General features: G+C 41.7%; 1 protein-coding gene across 2 annotated transcripts; it reads left to right on the top strand.

The window, feature by feature from the left end:
* Positions 1-605: 605 nt before the first annotated feature.
* Positions 606-17516, top strand: CCDC190 (coiled-coil domain containing 190). 2 transcript variants are annotated; one of them, XM_015443885.4, is made up of 5 exons: positions 606-711; positions 1750-1948; positions 5631-5757; positions 6030-6430; positions 15126-17516. In XM_015443885.4, the coding sequence occupies exons 1-5, from the start codon at positions 688-690 to the stop codon at positions 15143-15145; spliced, it is 771 nt and encodes a 256-aa protein (XP_015299371.3). In that variant the 5' UTR covers positions 606-687; the 3' UTR covers positions 15146-17516. The 2 variants fall into 2 exon arrangements, with proteins under 2 accessions (XP_015299371.3, XP_005539882.4); XM_005539825.5 differs by lacking the exon at positions 15126-17516 and having other exon boundaries at positions 6030-6735.
* Positions 17517-19011: the final 1495 nt, after the last annotated feature.

Here is a 19011-nt window from a genome sequence, read left to right as displayed (position 1 = left end):
ATATGCGCACAAAAGTTGATTTTAATTTTACTTTGCTTAGTGCTGCTTTCACCACTTTGAAAATCTTGATAAGCACCAAAGTGCTCTGAGCACGTGGAGAGGCCTGGAGAAGGTCACTACAGTGTGCAATAATACAAAATAAATTAACTTCTCTCCTGCACGAAGTGGGCACAGTCATGACAGAAAAAAAAACAGGGTGCTTTCTTTTTGAGGCTGACCTGGTTTTCAAGAAGTAGGAATGAAGGTTAGGGAAGGGAGGTATGGCAAAGAGAGAAAAAAAGAAAAGGAGGGAAAGGAGGAAAGGGTGGGGGAGAGAGAGATTGAGAACACAGACACTCCTTGCTTTCATTCCTGGCTCCCATGGACACAGCCCAGAAGGAGCTCTGTGGGCCCCTCTTGGGACAGGCTAGAAGCTGGCAGGCTTCTTTTACCCACAGAGCTATTTTGAGCTCTGGCCTCTCCAGCAGGGATGAGTGCCATGGCCCAAGGAGCTAGCATTCTTGACCAGGGGAGGTAGGGAGGGATGAAGAGAGCTTTCAAGTGTATTTAACATTCTCCTCACAGCCCTCTCCAACGGGTCTCCCTCTGTCCTTTCTCCAAACACCAGACTCCTAAGTTTACTGAAGAAAAATAAGCTCATTAATCCAGACTCAGCCTAACATAGCAAAAGAAACAAGACATAGTCTGATGGTGAAAACCCTGGATTTGGAGGTAAGTTCTACTGGCCCTGTTCTTTAACAAAAGTTTAGTCTATGCTTTAGACACTAAAACAAGTACCTTAAAATGTATTTCTTTCCCGTGTCCTGACCTTTTCCTCCTTTTTAATGTTAAGCTTTTTTTCTGCATTATAATCACCAAAACTTTTGTTGACAGCAATCTGTTTATATCCTGAGCACATGTTGTGCTCTGAGCTCTGAGAAAAGTGTTAGAGAGACTCAAACGAGAGAAAAATGAGTCCCTACTTAGTGCTATTTAGAGGAGAAAGAAGCAGGTGTGGGCTTAGACATCAGGGTACATGGAGGAAGGAGAGCATCTAAAGTCTGAGAAGATGGGTGAGGACGAGAAGAGGAGCTTTTGCCCAATCTAAGCAGCTTCCCTGGTGTTGCCCAGACTACTCATCATGGATGCTGTTCTACTTTGTAATCAGGATACCCCAATCTTCCACTTTTCGAGAAAGCCCCTTGAGAGTAGGAACTGTGTCTCATTCACCATTACTCTTAGCTTTTAGCATAGCACCTGGCATACAGTAGGATTATAGGCTGAATGAACCTACGCATATGTGAATTAATGAACTGGCAGGGTGCGGGAAGGAATGGCCACGTCCTAAATTCCAAAATCCTCTCCAGATCTCTGAGCAGCCTCTTTGGGAGCCTTTAAGAACAGTAAAAGAGGCTTTTCTTATTGGGTGAATAATGCCTTATATATATAGGCTACCTTTTTTTCCCAAAGAGTAGTTCTTACCCATCTCAATTGATCTTCACACAAATCTGACTGGGAGCTGTGTTGGGGGAGCCTATTGTATTGTATCACTATTTTATTGACAAGGAGGCTGAGGCTCAGAGGAATGACTACCCTCAATCCTTCTGTGTTACTCTGGAAACTCATTTAACAATAGTGTGATTTCATCTGACTAGGCACCTGTGGTTTCAGAAATACACAGGTTCAACCACTGATCTCTGATTAAAAGCTGGGGGTCAGTATCTCAGTCTTCCATTGATCAGGTTAGTTGTGATGCCTTATTGTCTCTAGACCATAAAGAAGATGGAGAGGCACATGGTCAGGCAACAATTGTATAAGCACTTTGATTTGGAGAGGAAGAATGCCAAGCAGGCTGAAGCCAGACTGGACCAAAGGCTGCAGAAACTGGAGGATATCTGCCTCTACCATGTGAAATTGCTGACCTGGGAGCAGAGGCAGCTCCAAAAAGAACTGCAGAAGTTGCAGCAAGGTAAGACTTTCAGGACTGGGGAGGAAGATGCCCCAGAGGCACAGCAGGGCAGTGGGCCCATCACTCCGCTAAGGCCCTTTCAGAGACCTGAGTGCCAAGACAGCAAGAGCTTCTGATCAGAGCCTGGATTTTAGGCTGCCTAGCCTTCCTTGTCCCTCCCCCGTCAATTACATAGCTCCCCCCCAGCAGCCTACCTGTAAGCCTTCTTGAGCTAACATTTCTCAGGCTTCCAGTCACTGCCATCATTCAAGTTAGCTCTTTCTTGCTTAAATCCTTTGTTTTCTTCTTTTAAATTTTATTTTTCATTTTGATTTTCTTTCATTATCTGGGCTGATTTGGTTTCACCCATTTTTTGATATCCGATCTTTCTCTTTTGGATCTAACAACAATTTATTGAGCAGTTACTAATGTGCAAGTCGCTGTCCTAGCCCACTTTATGAAAGTTAAAAAAGAAAGGAAAGAAAAAGTGTCTCTGGAATTAGTACCTCAGCTTCCTCCAATGTCAAATAAAAGTATTTCCTACCTTATGAAGTTATTTGAGGATTCAGTGAGCACTTGGATAAAGTAAGTGCTATATAAGTGCACACTCTTATCCATTAAAAATTGTTACACAATTGAAACCCTTCTACTGTTTTTGTTGAAAATTGTCACAGTTGTACAGTCTGTAGAAACTAGTTCTCCTTTGTTCATCATTAAAATAATTAGATTTTAATATTACTTAAAAATTCAGCACAGGAAAGAAATATCTTGGCTCTTGAAGACTACATCCTTTCTTACTGAAGGCAAGTGCCAGAACTCAGGAGTCTGAAATGGACAGAGCATGTTCAAGAGGAAGGCCAGGTGCTATAAATGAACATAAAATATTTCAGGTCAACAGAGCTTATACATGACATAAATGCCAAGAGTAATAGCCAAATGTCTAGCCTGGGAATTCTTTCTAACCTCCAGCTTTGGGTTTGAAAGATACTCTGAGCAACTAACCGAACTCCTCTGCTTTCAATTTCTCTGTCTGCAATAAATGCTTAAACCAACCTAGAATGAGAGCTCACATACTGGAAAAGGGTCTTAGAAGGCATTTGGTTGATTCCCACTCTTATTCAAAAAGGACACTGAAGATCAGATGGCTACTCTCAGGAGGGTGTACAAAAGGCCAGGCCCTAGTAAGTGGCTGTCCTTGCTGAGTAGAGAGTTGGATTGGAAACAGTATGAATCAGGAGGTAGAAAACTTTGATTCAGGTGCTTCTGCCTCCGTATCCTTTGGGAAGTCATATTCTCTCTAAGCCTCAGACTTCTTGACAGTAAAATCAGGGATACAGGAAGGAAGCAATATGTATTAAGTCTCAATATTTCTTAGGCACTGTGCTAGGCAATAGTTTTCCATGATTCATTTAAATGAAATTGTTATTGAGATTCAATTCTATGCCAGTGAGTAGATTATTAAAGATGCATGTTGCCAGTCCTTTGAGTCAGCAGGTTAGAAATTAGGCTTAAAAATCCACATTTTTAACTGCGATGATACTAAGGCAGATTATTCTGGGACAGGTGTTTTTCAGACCAGACTTTGCAAAACAGCTACTCAGGTAGAGTCTGGAATGCAAATATGAAAAACCGTGGTCTCTGCCCTCAAGGTACTCATATTTACATTGGAGAGTAGTTCCGCTTATAAAAAATGATTATCAAAACTGCTAATTGAGTTATTCGCAAAGTAGGGCAGGAACATAAAAAGGTTCCTGTGTCTATCAAAGGGCTTTAGCTAAGATTTCCCAAAAGACACAGTATGTGAGCAGAATCTTAGAGGAGGAGGAGAATGGGGAAAGGGTGGGAAGTTTGTCAGGAGGACATATGGAATGGGGCCACTCCCGGCAAAAGGAAGAGTATGTACAAAGGCACATAAGTGAGCACTGCTTGCCTCAAATAGCTCAGTACTGCAGGCACGTGACATGGAAGTGGGGAAGAGGAGAACATGTAGGTGCAGTTTTCAGAGACAACGCAAAATAGCCAATGTCTCCAATCCAATCCAATCATGAATGACTTCACAGGTCTTGCAAAAGAGTTGAGAGTTCACCCTGTAGGGTTTGAGACTGGTGAAAATTACATGCTCAAATGTTAAAAAGATCATTCTGGGTGCAAAGTTTAAGGTAAAACAGACCTCAGGCTATAGTCAGAGTAGACCTGATAGAATTACAAAGTTCAGGCCATGGTTTCAAGGCCTAAACTACGGCATTGGTCAGGTGAAGCAAATGAGAAAACGAGCATCTCAAGATATTTAGAAAGTAGAATTGTTGGAGCTTTAAGACTAAATATATGTCCAAGGGTAAAGAAAACCAGAATCTAAAGTATATTGCCTGGCACAAAGTAGGTGCTCAAATGAGCTTGTCAAATCTGGTAACTGGGTGGGTAGAAGTACCATACCTTCACAGAGAGAACATTGGAGAAATATCAAGTTTCAAAGAAAAGATATGTTCATTTCTCAACCTATTATCCCCGTAGGTCTAAACTTCAGAAGACAGACCTTGCTGGGAGAAGTAGCTCAAAATCCCTCAGTTTATATGGAATAGGTGAAGTTCTTACATGTCCGAGACCCCCACAAAAGACCCCAAGGAGAAAACAAAGGATGAGAGGCTCACAAAGAACTCTTCCTTGTTCTGATCGCTTCACAAAGAAGCGATCATATGAAAGAGTATTAGGAGTTCAATGTGAATTCTAGGTTCCCTATCTGGTCATATTCCCTCTGCTTGGTGCCTATTAACCGAACTGTAGATTTAAAGAATTCTGTCCCATGAGCAAAACTAGTCCAAGACTTTCAACTCTAAAGGACCAGTTCATGAGATGTCTTAAAAACTTATTGAGTTCTCCATAGCAGCTATGTCTGCAAGATGCTAAAACATCAACTCAACAAGTGAAAAGTCCACTTAGTCATGGCTGGCAGTTGCAAACTCACAGTTGGGTAGGAGGTCACATAATTGCGGTGAAGGAGACAATCCACTCGCACCCAGTCATTTTGTTTTTGAAAACATTGTGCTTGCCAAGTAAAATGTTCAAAGGAAACCTCCACGGGCTTAGCCAGTTTAAACCTCTGATCTTAGTGTTTCTAAATCCTCTTTAACATATACTAGGTAAACACTGGAAAACTGCTTTAAATTTTTCCGTTTCCATCTATCACACCAGATGAACCTAATGTGTAATATACACCAAGGTTTATACGCATTGGTTTTCTGAAAGCCCAGTTTACAGAATTCTTTTTCTTCTTCTTATGTTGGTTTTCTAGGGCTGCCATAACAAAGAACTACAAACTGGGTGCCTTAAACAACAAAAATGTATTGCCTTACAATTCTAGAGTCTGGAAATTCAAAATCAATATGTCAGACATGTTGGTTCCTTCTGAAAACTGTGAAGGAAGGCTCTGTTGCAGGCCTCTCTCCTTGGCTTATAGATGGCTGTCTTCTCCCTGTGTCTCTTAGTGCTCTCCCTGTATGTGTCTGTGTGTTCTAAGTTCCTTTCCTTATAAGGACACCAGTAATATAGGATTAGGACCCACCCTAATGACCGCATTTTAATTTTGTTATCTCTGTAAGATCTTATCTCCAAATAAAGTCCCACTCTGAGGTACTGGGGGTTAGGACTTGAAAGTAAAAAATGTAAAGACACAATCCAACTCATAACACTTCTTAATTAACTCAAGCAAAAACCATGAAGAAAAAGTTCTCCTCTTATTTGGGGAATGGAATTCAGAAGAGACCAGAAGATGTTCTCATGTTCTCACCACAGGGAGGGCAGCAGCACAGAGCCCCACAGGCTAAGAAAATGAGGTAAGAACTTGATTACTAAACTCATGGGTATGACATTAAGTCCCTCTTCCCAACTGACCTCTTTAAACTGTTTTCCTGAAGAAATGCTCCGTTCCCCTTCTTAAGTGAGACATTTTCCCTACATTGTTACCATTCAATTTCACCCACCACCCCATTCCCACCTATATTACCTTGGCTGATACTGAAGAGGACCACATTCTAGTAAGCTGAAAGATCTAAAGAAGAGCCTCTTTATTGGTTTTCAGAGATCTTTCTTTTATCTCCTTTCTCAGAGCATTGGCAACCCGTATGACCCAAGACACATACAAAAGCAAGTCCCAGCTGCCTCCTTCACATGATCCTGGCCTCAAAGACTCCATGAAGAGCAAAGAGCAGCTACTCTCTCAAAATAACAGAACTGCCTGCTTCACGAAAGAGCAACCACAAGCCCAAGAGAAAGATTCTGTGAATCCACCTAAGGAAGTAGACTCCAGCAAGGGCATCTCTGTTCTATGCCAAAATCAAGAGGTTTCCACCAACACCATAGAACAAGGTCCTAGTTCCAGCCTAGCTCGTAATAGTGGAACGGCACATGCTGATAAGACCGGATCAAAAGATGTTGCTGTAAAGCCAGATGGGAACACTGGAAAACAAATTCCTCCAAATCACACGGAATGTGCAGGAAGCTTCGAAGGTGAGTTCACGAAGCCAGCCTTCTTAGAGTTGCTTTCAAAGGCCAGAAATGTGCATTATCTCCGGCACAGGGTGCCCCCTGAGTCTGAGAGGTTGCTTAGCATTGGGGAGGTATTTGGGCATGGGGAATCCCTGGAAGGCAGGCGAGGAGTGTGAAAATAGAGCGCCTTCTAAGTTTCTTCCTCTCTAACCATTTAACATAGCCTGATAATAACATATTCCATTATTGCTAAGGAAATGTGCTCCTCAAATGGCTATATTAAGCAATACAGAGAAAAACAAATAAACATAATTGAGTTACAATTTTATTTTAAACTTCCTATTATTTTCCGGGAATATAATATTTCTTGAATGAACAATGCTAATATATGAAAAAGGAGGGGAGGAATGAATCTTCTGAAAGTGCTTTTTAAGGGATGTGTTTATGATGTCATCAACAATATGAATATATATTGATGACTGGACTTGGGAAAACAGTAAGAGTCTTGCTTTCAGGGACTTCCGGTTTCTTCTAGGAGATTCTCATGGTGCCACCTGCTGGCAAAACGGCGTAGCTATTCTCTTTTTTTAGTTTGATATACAGTAGTGGTAGGAATAGGAATGCGATTGTAAACATGTACTGTAACATGGTCTGCAAAGAAAACCCGCTCTTTAACCACACCCATGTGCTTTCTTTGGAAGCCGTTTCCTTCTTTCCTTTATTTACAGATAGCTCCATTTTAGTTTTCACCTTCCCACTTTCAACCTGCTCCTATCAAATTTTTTGAATCCTATTGAAAGAATAATGGACAATCTTTTCCGTCTCGTATCTTTGAGAATCAAAGGATTTTAAAAACTTTTAATCATCTCCCAACATGCTGTCAAATGCATAGCAGACTCTATCAAAACGATTTCACTGTAAAATGAGAGGTACTAACATTGTTAACAAGTTATTGTTTCAAGTAGGCCTCTATGACTTGGCCTACATTGTAAAAGAATCGATTAGATTTTGTTTCCCATTCAAGGGATCCAAATATCACACTAAAAATAAGTAGTATCATAAGTCATCAGAAAACAATAGCTTTTTGTTAACACATTTAAACTTATTGTCTACCTAATGAAGTGTAGAATAAAATCATCACCACTTTTTATCTATACTGACTTTATTAGGAAAATCATCTTGCACCATAGGTCTCAAAGAAATCATGCCTCTATGGTGGATAAATTCAAATCTTCAGCCCAATAACAAATTTTAATTCCAGAAGTATAAACTTGAGGGCCTATTTCATATCTGGCATCCATACTTGATGTAACCCAGCCTGGGATATTTTGATGAAACAAGGTTATTTAGCTCAGAAATGATAAAGGACCCCAACCTACTAATATGACAAAGGGCCTGCAATGAAGATTAATTCATATTTAATTTATAGTTCATTAAATATAAATTTGAAGTACATTTAGTTTGAAAACATTTCATTTAATTCAGATTTAGAATTCCTGTGTTTAAAAATAGCAATTCCTAATAGCTCCTATTTTTCAGTACCTCCCCCCATCCTGGCACATTCCACACAGCATGCCAACTGATCCTCAAAACAATGCTGCAAAATAGTTTTCTTTATCCCCATTTCACAGATAAGGAAATTGAGGGAAGAGTGGTGGCAACTTGCTAGTAGATGGCAGTCTAGCATTTGATCTCTCCTCTACTCAATTTCCTTGCTCACGCTCTTTCATTACACCACACTACCACCTATCTGAAGACAAAAGCTTAGATCAAACATGTGAGAGTCAGTTTCATTAGCCCAGCCTCTGACCTTCAATGGGGAGACAATACTTTATAGTGAAAAGAACACAAGAAATCTGCTACTGCCAAGATTTTCTTCCATGAAGCAAAGCAGCAGAGGAAGATAGGCCACAGGTGACAGAACTGATTCACGAAAACTTAACTTATTTGCACCAGCCATGCTTGGGCCAACAGGAATAGGCATACAACAATTAGAGAACCCCTTTGTAAACTGCACAAGCTCTTTCCTAAAATGTCTTTCTTCTTGCCTTCTACGCAAGCCTTGCCTATCATCATCACAATTCTCCCTCAAGGCTGAGTCCTGAGTGAATGGTTTGTCACTACTAAGTGGGTCTTTTCACTGTACTAGCTATCACAGTTAGAAGGGGCCATCACAAGGCAGAGGGAGCCAGCCTCAGCCCACACCTCTGTTCTACTTGGTTCCACGCCCTCTGCTCCAAGTCCACCTCACTCCTGCCATCTACAGAAGGGAACATTCTGCATGTTCCTCCTTGCTGTCTTGCTTGTGTCTTCAAATACATCTGACAGACCCAGATCTGTCTGCACTTTTAAAATCAGTATTTTAGTATATCCTGTTTTAAATATTCCCTGCATTGCCACAAATTATACATTTAAAAATCTTCTAACCACCTCGATTTTATCTTCTTATCATTTAGTCTAATACATTTTCCTTCTTCAATACAATGGATGTAATACTCTGATTAGTACAACTTAACACAATCAAAGAGAACGCTGCTGCATGGAGCCTTTCTTGCATAACTCATTAAATTCTAAAGAACAGTTTAAATCCTTAATCCTCGCACGGCACATGGTGTTCTAGGATGGCTTGCTCTCGACTAGGCACAGTTACTGTGCTTATACCAGTGGTTCTCAGCTAGGAGCAAATGTGCCCCCCCCACCCCCAAAAAACATCTAGCACTGTCCAGAGGTATTTCTGGTTGTCACAACTGAGGTGAGGGGGCTGCTACTGGAGTCTAGTAGGTAGGGACCATAAATTCTATAATACATGGAGCAGCCCTCTAAAACAAAGAATTAACAAGCACAAAACATCAATAGTGCCAAGATTGGAAACTCCACCCTGTACCATTACATTAAATATTCACAAAACCTTCTGAGATAGAAAATCAGGGAGATACTTGCTGCCATTTTACAGATAAAGAAACTGAGGCTCATGGTAAGTAAAATAGCTTTCTCCATACCAGAATGTGGATGAGGAACGAAGACGAGGATACTCTTTTCCCATACTCTCCTCTCAAAGAAGATGGGGAATGACACGTGTCCGATGGCTCCTGCCCTCATTTTCAGTTAAGAAATGCTTTCAACCCTACAAATACAAATCTTTAACATTCAAATTAGTAACAAATGGTTAAAAGGGATAATTTATACTTCAATTTTGAGGAAACATTTTTATTGCATTCATCCATTCATTCATTCAGAGATGTACTGGGGACAGATAATCCCTTCCCCGTTTCCTCCCCCATGAGGAAGAAGGAGCTTTTGACTTGTTGCCTTAACTCATTCAATGCGAAGAGATTCCATTTCTCACCTAGAGACAGAGGCAGCTGGAAACTCCCAGAGGTAGAGACTCAGCCTCTCACCCAGGGTCCCCAGGTCCTGGAGGCTACTAAAGAGCACCCTGAAGGATCTCACAATCCTCAGTGTGGGAGGAAGGTTGGGTAAGTTGTTACCAGGAACACTGGAGGGACCAGCTCCTCTCAAGGTGAAATGAGCCTTGAAGGAAGGGCAGAGGAAATCACTCTTGGGCAAGTGTTTTGCCCTCACATCAAGAGTACCAGGGAAGCAGAGAGCACCAGTCCAAACAGACGTCAGCAGCCCAACCTCACCATTGACAACCAGAATAGCAAGCAACCATTGCAAAAAAAAAGGCGGGGGGAGGAGCCAGAGGTGTGTGAACAATTGCATGAACCAACTCATTCCCTCACCTCCACCCACACCTACTGGATCAGGCATTCAGGCACTGAAGACAGAAGAAGGGAGAGCAGGCAGCCAGGTCCTCCTCTTCTGCCTGAGGCCACTGCAGTAGAACAGAAGTTCTACCAGGTGGGGAAGGAAGACTGTAAACTGGACAAGAACCATAAGTAATAATAACCTAAATGCAGTTAAATGAATATCTACTGGCAGTAAAACTTTTAGAACAGAAGTGCATGGAAGTTATCAGATCAGACTGAAGTAATATTAAGCAAAGTTGGTCACAGTTATTGGGGGTAAGAAAAGATAACCATTCCATATTTATACCTCACCAAACTGAGATTTTTCAACTTAACCTATATAAAGATGCATTGCACTGAATTACACTGACTATAAGAAACACAGGTCTTTATTATATGGTCCTCATCTCAATGTGGCTTGGGGCATGTGTGGCCCCCTTAAGATTTATAGGAAAAAAATGTTTTACATAATTAGGCATAATGCAAACTATCCCCTAACTTTTCCACCTTCCCACCACTATTGTGAATATGTTGCTGCTCTGTGTCCTAATAGTAGGCATCATTAAAAAATTGTAAACAAAATTTAATGTAATTAGTTAAATTATTTTGAACTACTCAAGTTTAATCCCATTGAACTGGTTGCATGAAACTGGGCAACGAGGAAACTTTCCTGGTAAAAGGAAAACACATACAAATACACATAAAAAGACTCCAAATACATGTAGCACATTTTGGTCAGAATCAAACTGAATACTTGCATGGACCCTTTCAACTCAAAATTATTAATAAAACTAAATCTTACTTTAAAAATGTGTGATAAACAAAATGTATGCATGCTATATATAAAGATGTCAATGCAATTCACAACTGGAAAATTTTTGAATATTCTGAGGACTATTTGTTCATAGTGAGGTGGAAGAAATGAGGCAAACAGCATAGACCAAGGGTTCAAAACTAAAGGACAAGAGCTAGGATTGCCAAACCAAGTGACTGATTCAGCTGTGGAGAGAGCAACAGAAAGTGAGCAAGCATCTGCCTGCATCACTGAGACCTCAGCCTACTTTCCTCCTGGCTTCCCCTGGAGCTCCAGCAAGTAGGATAGTATGAGCAGAATAATAGTGATGCTAGTAATTATTTTGATACTATTAAATGAAAGAGCAGATACATTTTACATAAGAGGTATAAGAATTCATATTTGAATGATATTTTTTCTTAGAGGATTTTCCTCTCATTTTCCTTGGGGAGTACACACTCATTCAGACACTGAGACCCACAACAATCTTTTTAAAAATGGCCATAAAAAGAAGGTGCCCCCAAGGACTCAGATGGTAGTTCACTACAAGCACTCATACCTGCAGTATGCTAGCTATCAGTATGCTGGAGGGAGGTGATCATGTTTCAGGGAACTAAGGGTGAATGGCAGCCCTAATACACTTTTTTAAGTCCCAGCAAATTTTGGTAAAAACATTTGGCAGTGTCTTTATCCAGGTCTGTCTGAAAACTACAAGCAAAATGAAGTATAAGTTGGTGTGATGGTTAATACTAGGTGTCAACTTGACTGAGTCAACGTATTGATCCTGGGTGTGTCTGTGAGGGTGTTGCCAAAGGAGATTAACATTTGAGTCAATGGACTGGGAAGGCAGACCCACCCTCCATCTGGGTGGGCACCATCTAATCAGCTGCCAGCACAGCTAGAATATAAAGCAAGCAGAAAATGTGAAAAGACTAGACTGGCCCAGCCTCCCAGGCTATATCTTTCTCCCGTGCTGGAGGCTTCCTGTCCTCAAACATTGGACTCCAAGTTGTTCAGGTTTGGGATTCAGACTGGCTCTCCTTGCTCCTCAGCCTGCGGACAACCTATTATAGGATCTCGTGATTGTGTAAGTTAATACTTAATAAACTCCCCTATATATATCTGTTATGGGGATATATACATATATACATATATATGTCTATCCTATTAGTTCTGTCCCTCTAGATAACCCCAACTAATACAGTTGGGTCCCAACATAAAGAAAACTAAAATTAATTGAGTTTGGACTAAAAATGACATTTGGCATAGTCTATAGGAACAGAATTAAAAATCTGGACAGAAAGAGATCAGCAAGATAAGGCAATTCTAGGAATCACAGGGAACTTAAGAACATGTTATCTTGTGGTTCTAACTCCATCCCTTACTAAACCAAGTGAGACTTCTCTTAAACACAAAAGCTGGCAGATCTGAGTTTTACTGCCCCCAAATATCTTTGTTTCTGTAGCAGAAGTACTAACAACTGGTGTCATGACCAAACAGAAAAAAAAAAAAAAAAAAAAAAAGTCCCTAATACAAGTTTTAATACAAAGCCTTGACAGGGACCTCAATTCTAAAATCAAGACTTTTCCTTAATTATCCAAGCAGCAGTAAGATAAGAGGCTTTTTCTTATAACAACTGATTCCCAAGGGTCATTCTTTCATTATAGAAAGCCTATACCGACTTTCCTTTTGCCTCATAGCTAACTCTCCAGGGATGGAAAATAATTCACACTCAGGAGAATGTACTTTGGCTCAGGGTAATCTGCAACTTACCCATACTTTGCCATTTAATCCTAAATATCACTAAAAAAATTAACAAAACTATATTAGTAACAGAAATAACTATCTTATTTATACTAGTCGTTTTGGGGTTTTTCCATAGGATATTGGAATTGGTAGAATTTTGGGGGTTAACCAGCTTAACCCCAGTTCAAAGGTATGAAGTTACTTCTTCAAAACACACCAAAATGAACACTTTCCCACCAAAGAACGTTAGTTTAGAATTGAAAGTTTGTTCACCCTGTGTAAACCAATGCTGCCCTCTAGTGGTGAAGGTGGCAAGTTCAAGCAAGTCACCTTGAGGGCCAGGAAATTTACCTAATTTTTTAGAAAACAGTACTAGTAGTGTCAGTTATTTTTAGAATTCCATTGATTTGTGGATTTTAAAGAGCTTCAGAGTTATTTGGAAGAAATACAATTACAGCTTTAGTCAAAATGCATGGATTTTAATGCACATGAATCAGATTTTATTTCTGTGCCTGCCTTTGGAGTACAAACCTTGGGATGCCTCTGAATTACAAACTCCTGCCTTTTAGTGTGGCCCAATTTGAAGAGGAACTGCTTGAGCTGGAAAGTGAACTGTATTACCCAAAAGACATGGCAGCCCTGGAATTGGCAAGATGTATCTGTGACTCCTAGGAAATTACTGAAATTTTTGGTTCTTTGACCAAATGTTATCTAAGCCAATTAGTTTTCAGGAATCTAGTAGGATCCAAGGTAAGCATCAGGCAGTGCTCAATGGCTCACACCTGTAATCTCAGCACTTGGGGAGGCTGAAGTGGGTGGATCACCTGAGGTCAGAAGTTCGAGACCAGCCTGGGCAACACAGTAATTAGGCTAATACAATTTCCCAAAGAGTATTGCAAAAGATCTTGCTAGGTGCTGTCAGAAAAAAAGGACTCTGGGTTAAAATAAATTTGGAGAAACCTGGGTTAAACAATGAAAACAAATTTCTCTATGAGACTTCTCTAAACCTTTGATATGCTAATGTCACTGTGAATGTCAAGGGGGAAATCACACCACACTGAATTCCACCAAATAATATGACCGTGAAAACTTTGTCCAAAGATCATCTCCAGGGACTATTACAATCCACAAAGCATACGTCAGAAACAGTTTCCTGGAATAAAAAATAGATTAAGACAGGCTTTTTAAGATTAAGACAGGTCTGCCGGGCGCGGTGGCTCACGCCTGTAATCCCAGCACTTTGGGAGGCCAAGGCCGGCGGATCACAAGGTCAGGAGATCCAGACCACGGTGAAACCCCGTCTCTACTAAAAGTACAAAAAATTAGCCGGGCGCGTTGGCGGGCGCCTGTAGTCCCAGCTACTCGGGAGGCTGAGGCAAGAGAATGGCGTGAACCCGGGAGTCGGAGCTTGCAGTGAGCCGAGATCGCGCCACTGCACTCCAGGCTGGGCGACAGAGCGAGACTCCCTCTCAGAAAAAAAAAAAAAAAAAGAGGCCGGGCGCGGTGGCTCAAGCCTGTAATCCCAGCACTTTGGGAGGCCGAGGCGGGTGGATCACGTGGTCAGGAGATCGAGACTATCCTGGCTAACATGGTGAAACCCCGTCTCTACTAAAAATACAAAAAACTAGCCGGGCGTGGTGGCGGGCGCCTGTAGTCTCAGCTACTTGGGAGGCTGAGGCGGGAGAATGGCGTGAACCCGGGAGGCGGAGCTTGCAGTGAGCCGAGATCACGCCACTGCACTCCAGCCTGGGAGACACAGCGAGACTCCGTCTCAAAAAAAAAAAAAAAGAAAAAAAGAAAAAAAAAGAAAGAAAGAAAGTTAAGACAGGTCAAATAGTCAGCAAAGACCTCATAAATTCCAGATGGCAATAGCAGGAATGACATTTTCCTTAGAAGATATTTTCCTCCATTTTTCTTACAGGTATTCCCACATACACATGGCATACACCTGTTCACAAGTGCACACATACACACACAAAAGGTTGCCACACCCACACTCAAAAATATTGTTAGAATTAAATAGAAATGTTAAGAAGCTGGGCCGGGCACGGTGACTCACGCCTATAATGCCAGCACTTTGGGAGGCTGAGGAAGGCGGATCACGAGGTCTGGAGATCGAGACCATCCTGGGTAACACAGTGAAACTCCGTCTCTACTGAAAATACAAAAAATTAGCTGGGCGTGGTGTCGGGCGCCTGTAATCCCAGCTGCTCGGGAGGCTGAGGCAGGAGAATGGCGTGAACCCGGGAGGTGGAGCTTGCAGTGAGCCAAGATCAGGCCACTGCACTCCAGCCTGGGCGACAAAGCGAAACTCCATCTCAAAAAGAAAAAAAAAAAAAAAAGAAGCTAGAAAAATATCTTTGGCTGTTTTGGCTGGTTCATATGTGTTACATGTGTTCTCAGGGGTAGTCTTTGCTTCATTTTACAGATGAGAAATCTGAAGCTTAGAGATTTTGAACTTCAGAAGTCCAGCAAGATCCTAAACAGGCAGCAAGTGCTGAGCTGGGGACCAAGCCTACTTCTATCTAGCTCTAAGGACCCTGTTCTCCCCACTACATGATACCATCTAGCTTACGTCCATCCAAAAGTTCAACAATGGCAACAAAAGTGCCCGCTGATGCAGGCACTGTGCTTGGGGCTAAGGGTGAACACAGATCCCACGCAGTGATCTTGTTTGCCTTCTAATCAACAGGCCCCAAAGCAAATTAAACAAAAAAATGGTGTTACAGTCACAGCTGCTACCTATTTCTTCACATCTATCGCAAATGATAAACATCAGTCATGGTCATTCTTTCCTTCTTGCCAGAGGCCTGTTTGGGAAAGAGTATGTGACTCAATCCTTGTCAGTTAGACATGAAGGGAAGTCTCCTGAAGACTTCTGGGAAAGATATTCCCATTCCTAAGAAATAGACACAGAGAAAACAGTTGTTTCCATCCTTTAGACACTGTCCTATCTGGATGTGACTTCCTAGATGTTGCGTCTGGAAGATCTGCTACAGTCATCCTGCTCCAGGGGGAGGAGGAAGCCCAGGGAGAGAGGAGCAGGAGATAAGCTGCTGAACGGATGTGCTGAAGAGCTGGAGAAGTGGGAGATTCAGATAATGAAAAGCTTGATATTGAGGGGACTACATAACTGACCGTCTAAACGAACACTTCCAAGAGTGAAAAGGGATGCTCCTAATAAATAAACTGAGACCATGTGTGGTGGCTCACGCTTGTAATCCTAGCACTTTGGGAGGCCGAGGCAGGAGGATTGCCTGAGCTCAGGAGTTCAAGACCAGCCTGGGCAACACGGTGAAACCCTGTCTCTACTAAAATACAAAAAATTAGCCGGGCGTGGCTGTGTGCATCTGCAATCTCAGCTACTCAGGAGGCTGAGACAGGAAAATCACTTGAACCCCAGCAGCGGAGGCTGCAGTGAGCGGAGATCGGGCCACTGCACTCCAGCCTGGGTGGCAGAGCAAGACCATCTTCAAAAAAAAAGTAACAATCAAAAAAATAAATAAACTGGGACAAAAGGCATACAATGGAATAACCTACTTACATACCATGCTGATCAGTCTGGACTTTGTCCCGGCCTGGCTACTTCAGAGCTTTTAAAAGGTTAGAGCCACTTCTGGAATTTATATACATCTTTTGGCTGCTACAGACAAAAGGGCTTCCAGGACAGGCCAAGAATCAGGGCATAAAACTGTAGGTCTGGCTAACATGAGAGAGGTTGAGGGATCCAATGAGGGCAGGGTGTAGATCAAGAGGAGGGGAAGATTAGAAAAGTGGTCAAGAGGAAGAACACGGTGGCTGGCTAGGCCTGAAGAAAGAAGGTAAGGTGGGGTTCAGGTCCCTGGCTTGGGCGTCTTCATGAAAGATGATGCCATTTCCAAGAACTGGGAAAATCCAAGGAGTAATGGCCTTCCCCTCTTGCTGGGGACACCCTGGCAACCAAACTCTGAAGGCTGCGGGACGCTAAGCTCACTGGACCTGCTGCATGGACTTGTACATAAGACGCTATCTTGATGTAGAAAGTAACTTGGAGGTTGGGAGACCTGTGTTAGCTCTCTCAATCCTTCTGGCAGAGATTAGCAATGAGAAAAAAATGGAAGAAAGAGAATTAGATAGTGGCTAGGAGTCCGGTAGAAACTGTCAACAAGAGGAGATTGAGGGCAATATATTGCAATGTGTATGAGGCACAGGACACATCAGGGAGACAAAATCTTGCCTGTGGCAGGAGCTACTTCATGCCTGGATTTTTAGTCACTCCTATGTTGTGACTATAGTCAAGTCATTCTCTTTCTTCCAAGAATCAATCTCTTTCTTTTCTCTCCTTGTTATTTTATCAGTTTTAATACAACTGGGGGAGGTTGAATTTTATTAAGCATTCTGTTACACAATTAAGATAGTATATGCAACATGTTGGTTGCTGGCCAGGGGCTAAAACACACACTGCTGTATTGCTTGAGAATGATTCATTCAACAAATATCTGTATTGAACACCATTCTGTGATTGGTGCTGTTCTTTCATTACAGAAAATAGAAAATAAGGTATGATTGTTGCACTCATGGCCAACTTCTAGGCTGTTTGTTCATGCTTGTGAAGCTAATTTAATAAAGATGTCTGATAGATGGGTATTTGTGAAACACACACACACACACACACACACACACACACCACTCTGTCTCCTCCCAACCTCCAAATAAATCACACATCATATTTCTCTACAAGAGCCAAAAGTGCTCTTGGGGATATTAAACTGAAAGAAACCTTGAATGTGATCAAGACAAAAGACAGTTTTTGTAAATTAATAATAAATTTTCTCTTTTCTTATTGTAGAATTTTTTTTTTCTTGCAGAAGACTGGTCTGAATCTAAGAAGACTTTTTCTGTGCTTCATCTTCAGTGCTTTCAAAACAGCATTTCTTATATCAAACTACCATAGCTGGTAATGGTCAAAGTGACAGTGGTCTTTAGGATGAACGAAGAAGTAGAGAATTTCTTAAGGGAAAACTCTTTTTGGTTAATACCATACTCTCCTTTATTTGGCAGTTCATGCAATGCATATCTCTTGTCTACTTTGTATAAAGGCCCTGTTCCAGGGTTGGAAACACAGAAAATTCTCCTCTTGGAGCATCTACTCTGGCAGGAGAGCCAAACAATAAGGAAGTAAAATTCAATTAATTGTTTAATTACAATTATGATGAATGAAAAGCATAGGTGCAAAGAAAACCAAAAACAGAGGCCTGACTTAGTAAGGAGAGACAAGAAAGGCGTCAATGAGGGCCTGTTATTTCAGCTGAGATTTGAGGGGTAAGGAGAAATTAGCAAGTTAAAAGGGAAGGAGGGAGGAGCAGAGAGTTTCCAGAAGGAAGGTGAACCTGAGCAAAGGCCCTTAGGGAGCAGGAGCATGGGTTTGGCAGGGGAAGCAGGGATGGTGGTGGGGTCAGGTCAGGGGGCAGGCGGTGGTTGGGGGCGGGGGCAGTCCTGAGAGAAAAGCCCTGTAGCTGGAGCTTAGGGAGTTAGGAAGAGGAGCAGCATGGCAGGGAATGGGCGGCAAGGATTTGCAGAGAAGGTGGGGTCTCCCTACTAAAAGTCTTCATTTAAACAATGTTAAAATAGCTTATATTGGGATATTGATACAATTGTTCCCAAGGCCTGATAGCACTCTGTTACTTGGTCAGTGGATTGAGAGACTAAGGCTGTTTTTGAACCAGCCGTAACTAGGAAGGAGGTGGAGATGTCAGCATTTCACACCTACCTGAGCCAAGGGAGGCTCTAGTGCTGTCCACCTAGTACCTTACACTGAACAAACCTTACAAATCCCATGTTCTTCATTTGTGATTTTTTTCAGTGATTTACACTCTCAAAAGTAAGCCATAGGAAGGAAATGGGACAAACTGATTAACAATGTCCTTGCAAATTATTTAAAGGAGACGAATCCCATTGCAATTGTTTCCTTCCTTAAAGCTCTATAATTTTGCACACCCTGTGTCACCAAAACATATGAATCCCTAGTCTCCCAGGACCTTGAAAATGGAATGGTAGCACATGGATCTAAATAGACCCCTCAGCCAAAACTAATTCAACACATTTTATAGACATCATTTGGCATAAAATTATTAGGAGTCCTCTTTTCCAAATGGAATTGGAGAGCAAGTACATCCAAACCCAGGTCTGACTGACAATGAAGGGCTAAGCCTGATGGCTTCTATGGCAGCCCATTTTATTCAAATGACTGAATGGAGCAGCAAACTGCATTTGTAATACAAGCTCACACATTGATGTGTGTATAGAGATACATATTCACAAACAAGTACACTTAT

Source organism: Macaca fascicularis, chromosome 1 (genome assembly GCF_037993035.2).
Source record: "Macaca fascicularis isolate 582-1 chromosome 1, T2T-MFA8v1.1".
Taxonomy (NCBI): domain Eukaryota; kingdom Metazoa; phylum Chordata; class Mammalia; order Primates; family Cercopithecidae; genus Macaca; species Macaca fascicularis.
This window is presented reverse-complemented; position numbering and strand designations above follow the sequence as displayed.

Excerpts from the sequence above, each read along its gene's own strand:
- CCDC190 (XM_005539825.5), top strand. The coding sequence starts at position 688 with ATGGTGAAAACCCTGGATTTGGAG. Across the intron at positions 1,949-5,630 it reads ACTGCAGAAGTTGCAGCAAG|CAAAAACCATGAAGAAAAAG; the intron begins GTAAGACTTTCA and ends AATTAACTCAAG. Across the intron at positions 5,758-6,029 it reads CCACAGGCTAAGAAAATGAG|AGCATTGGCAACCCGTATGA; the intron begins GTAAGAACTTGA and ends CTCCTTTCTCAG.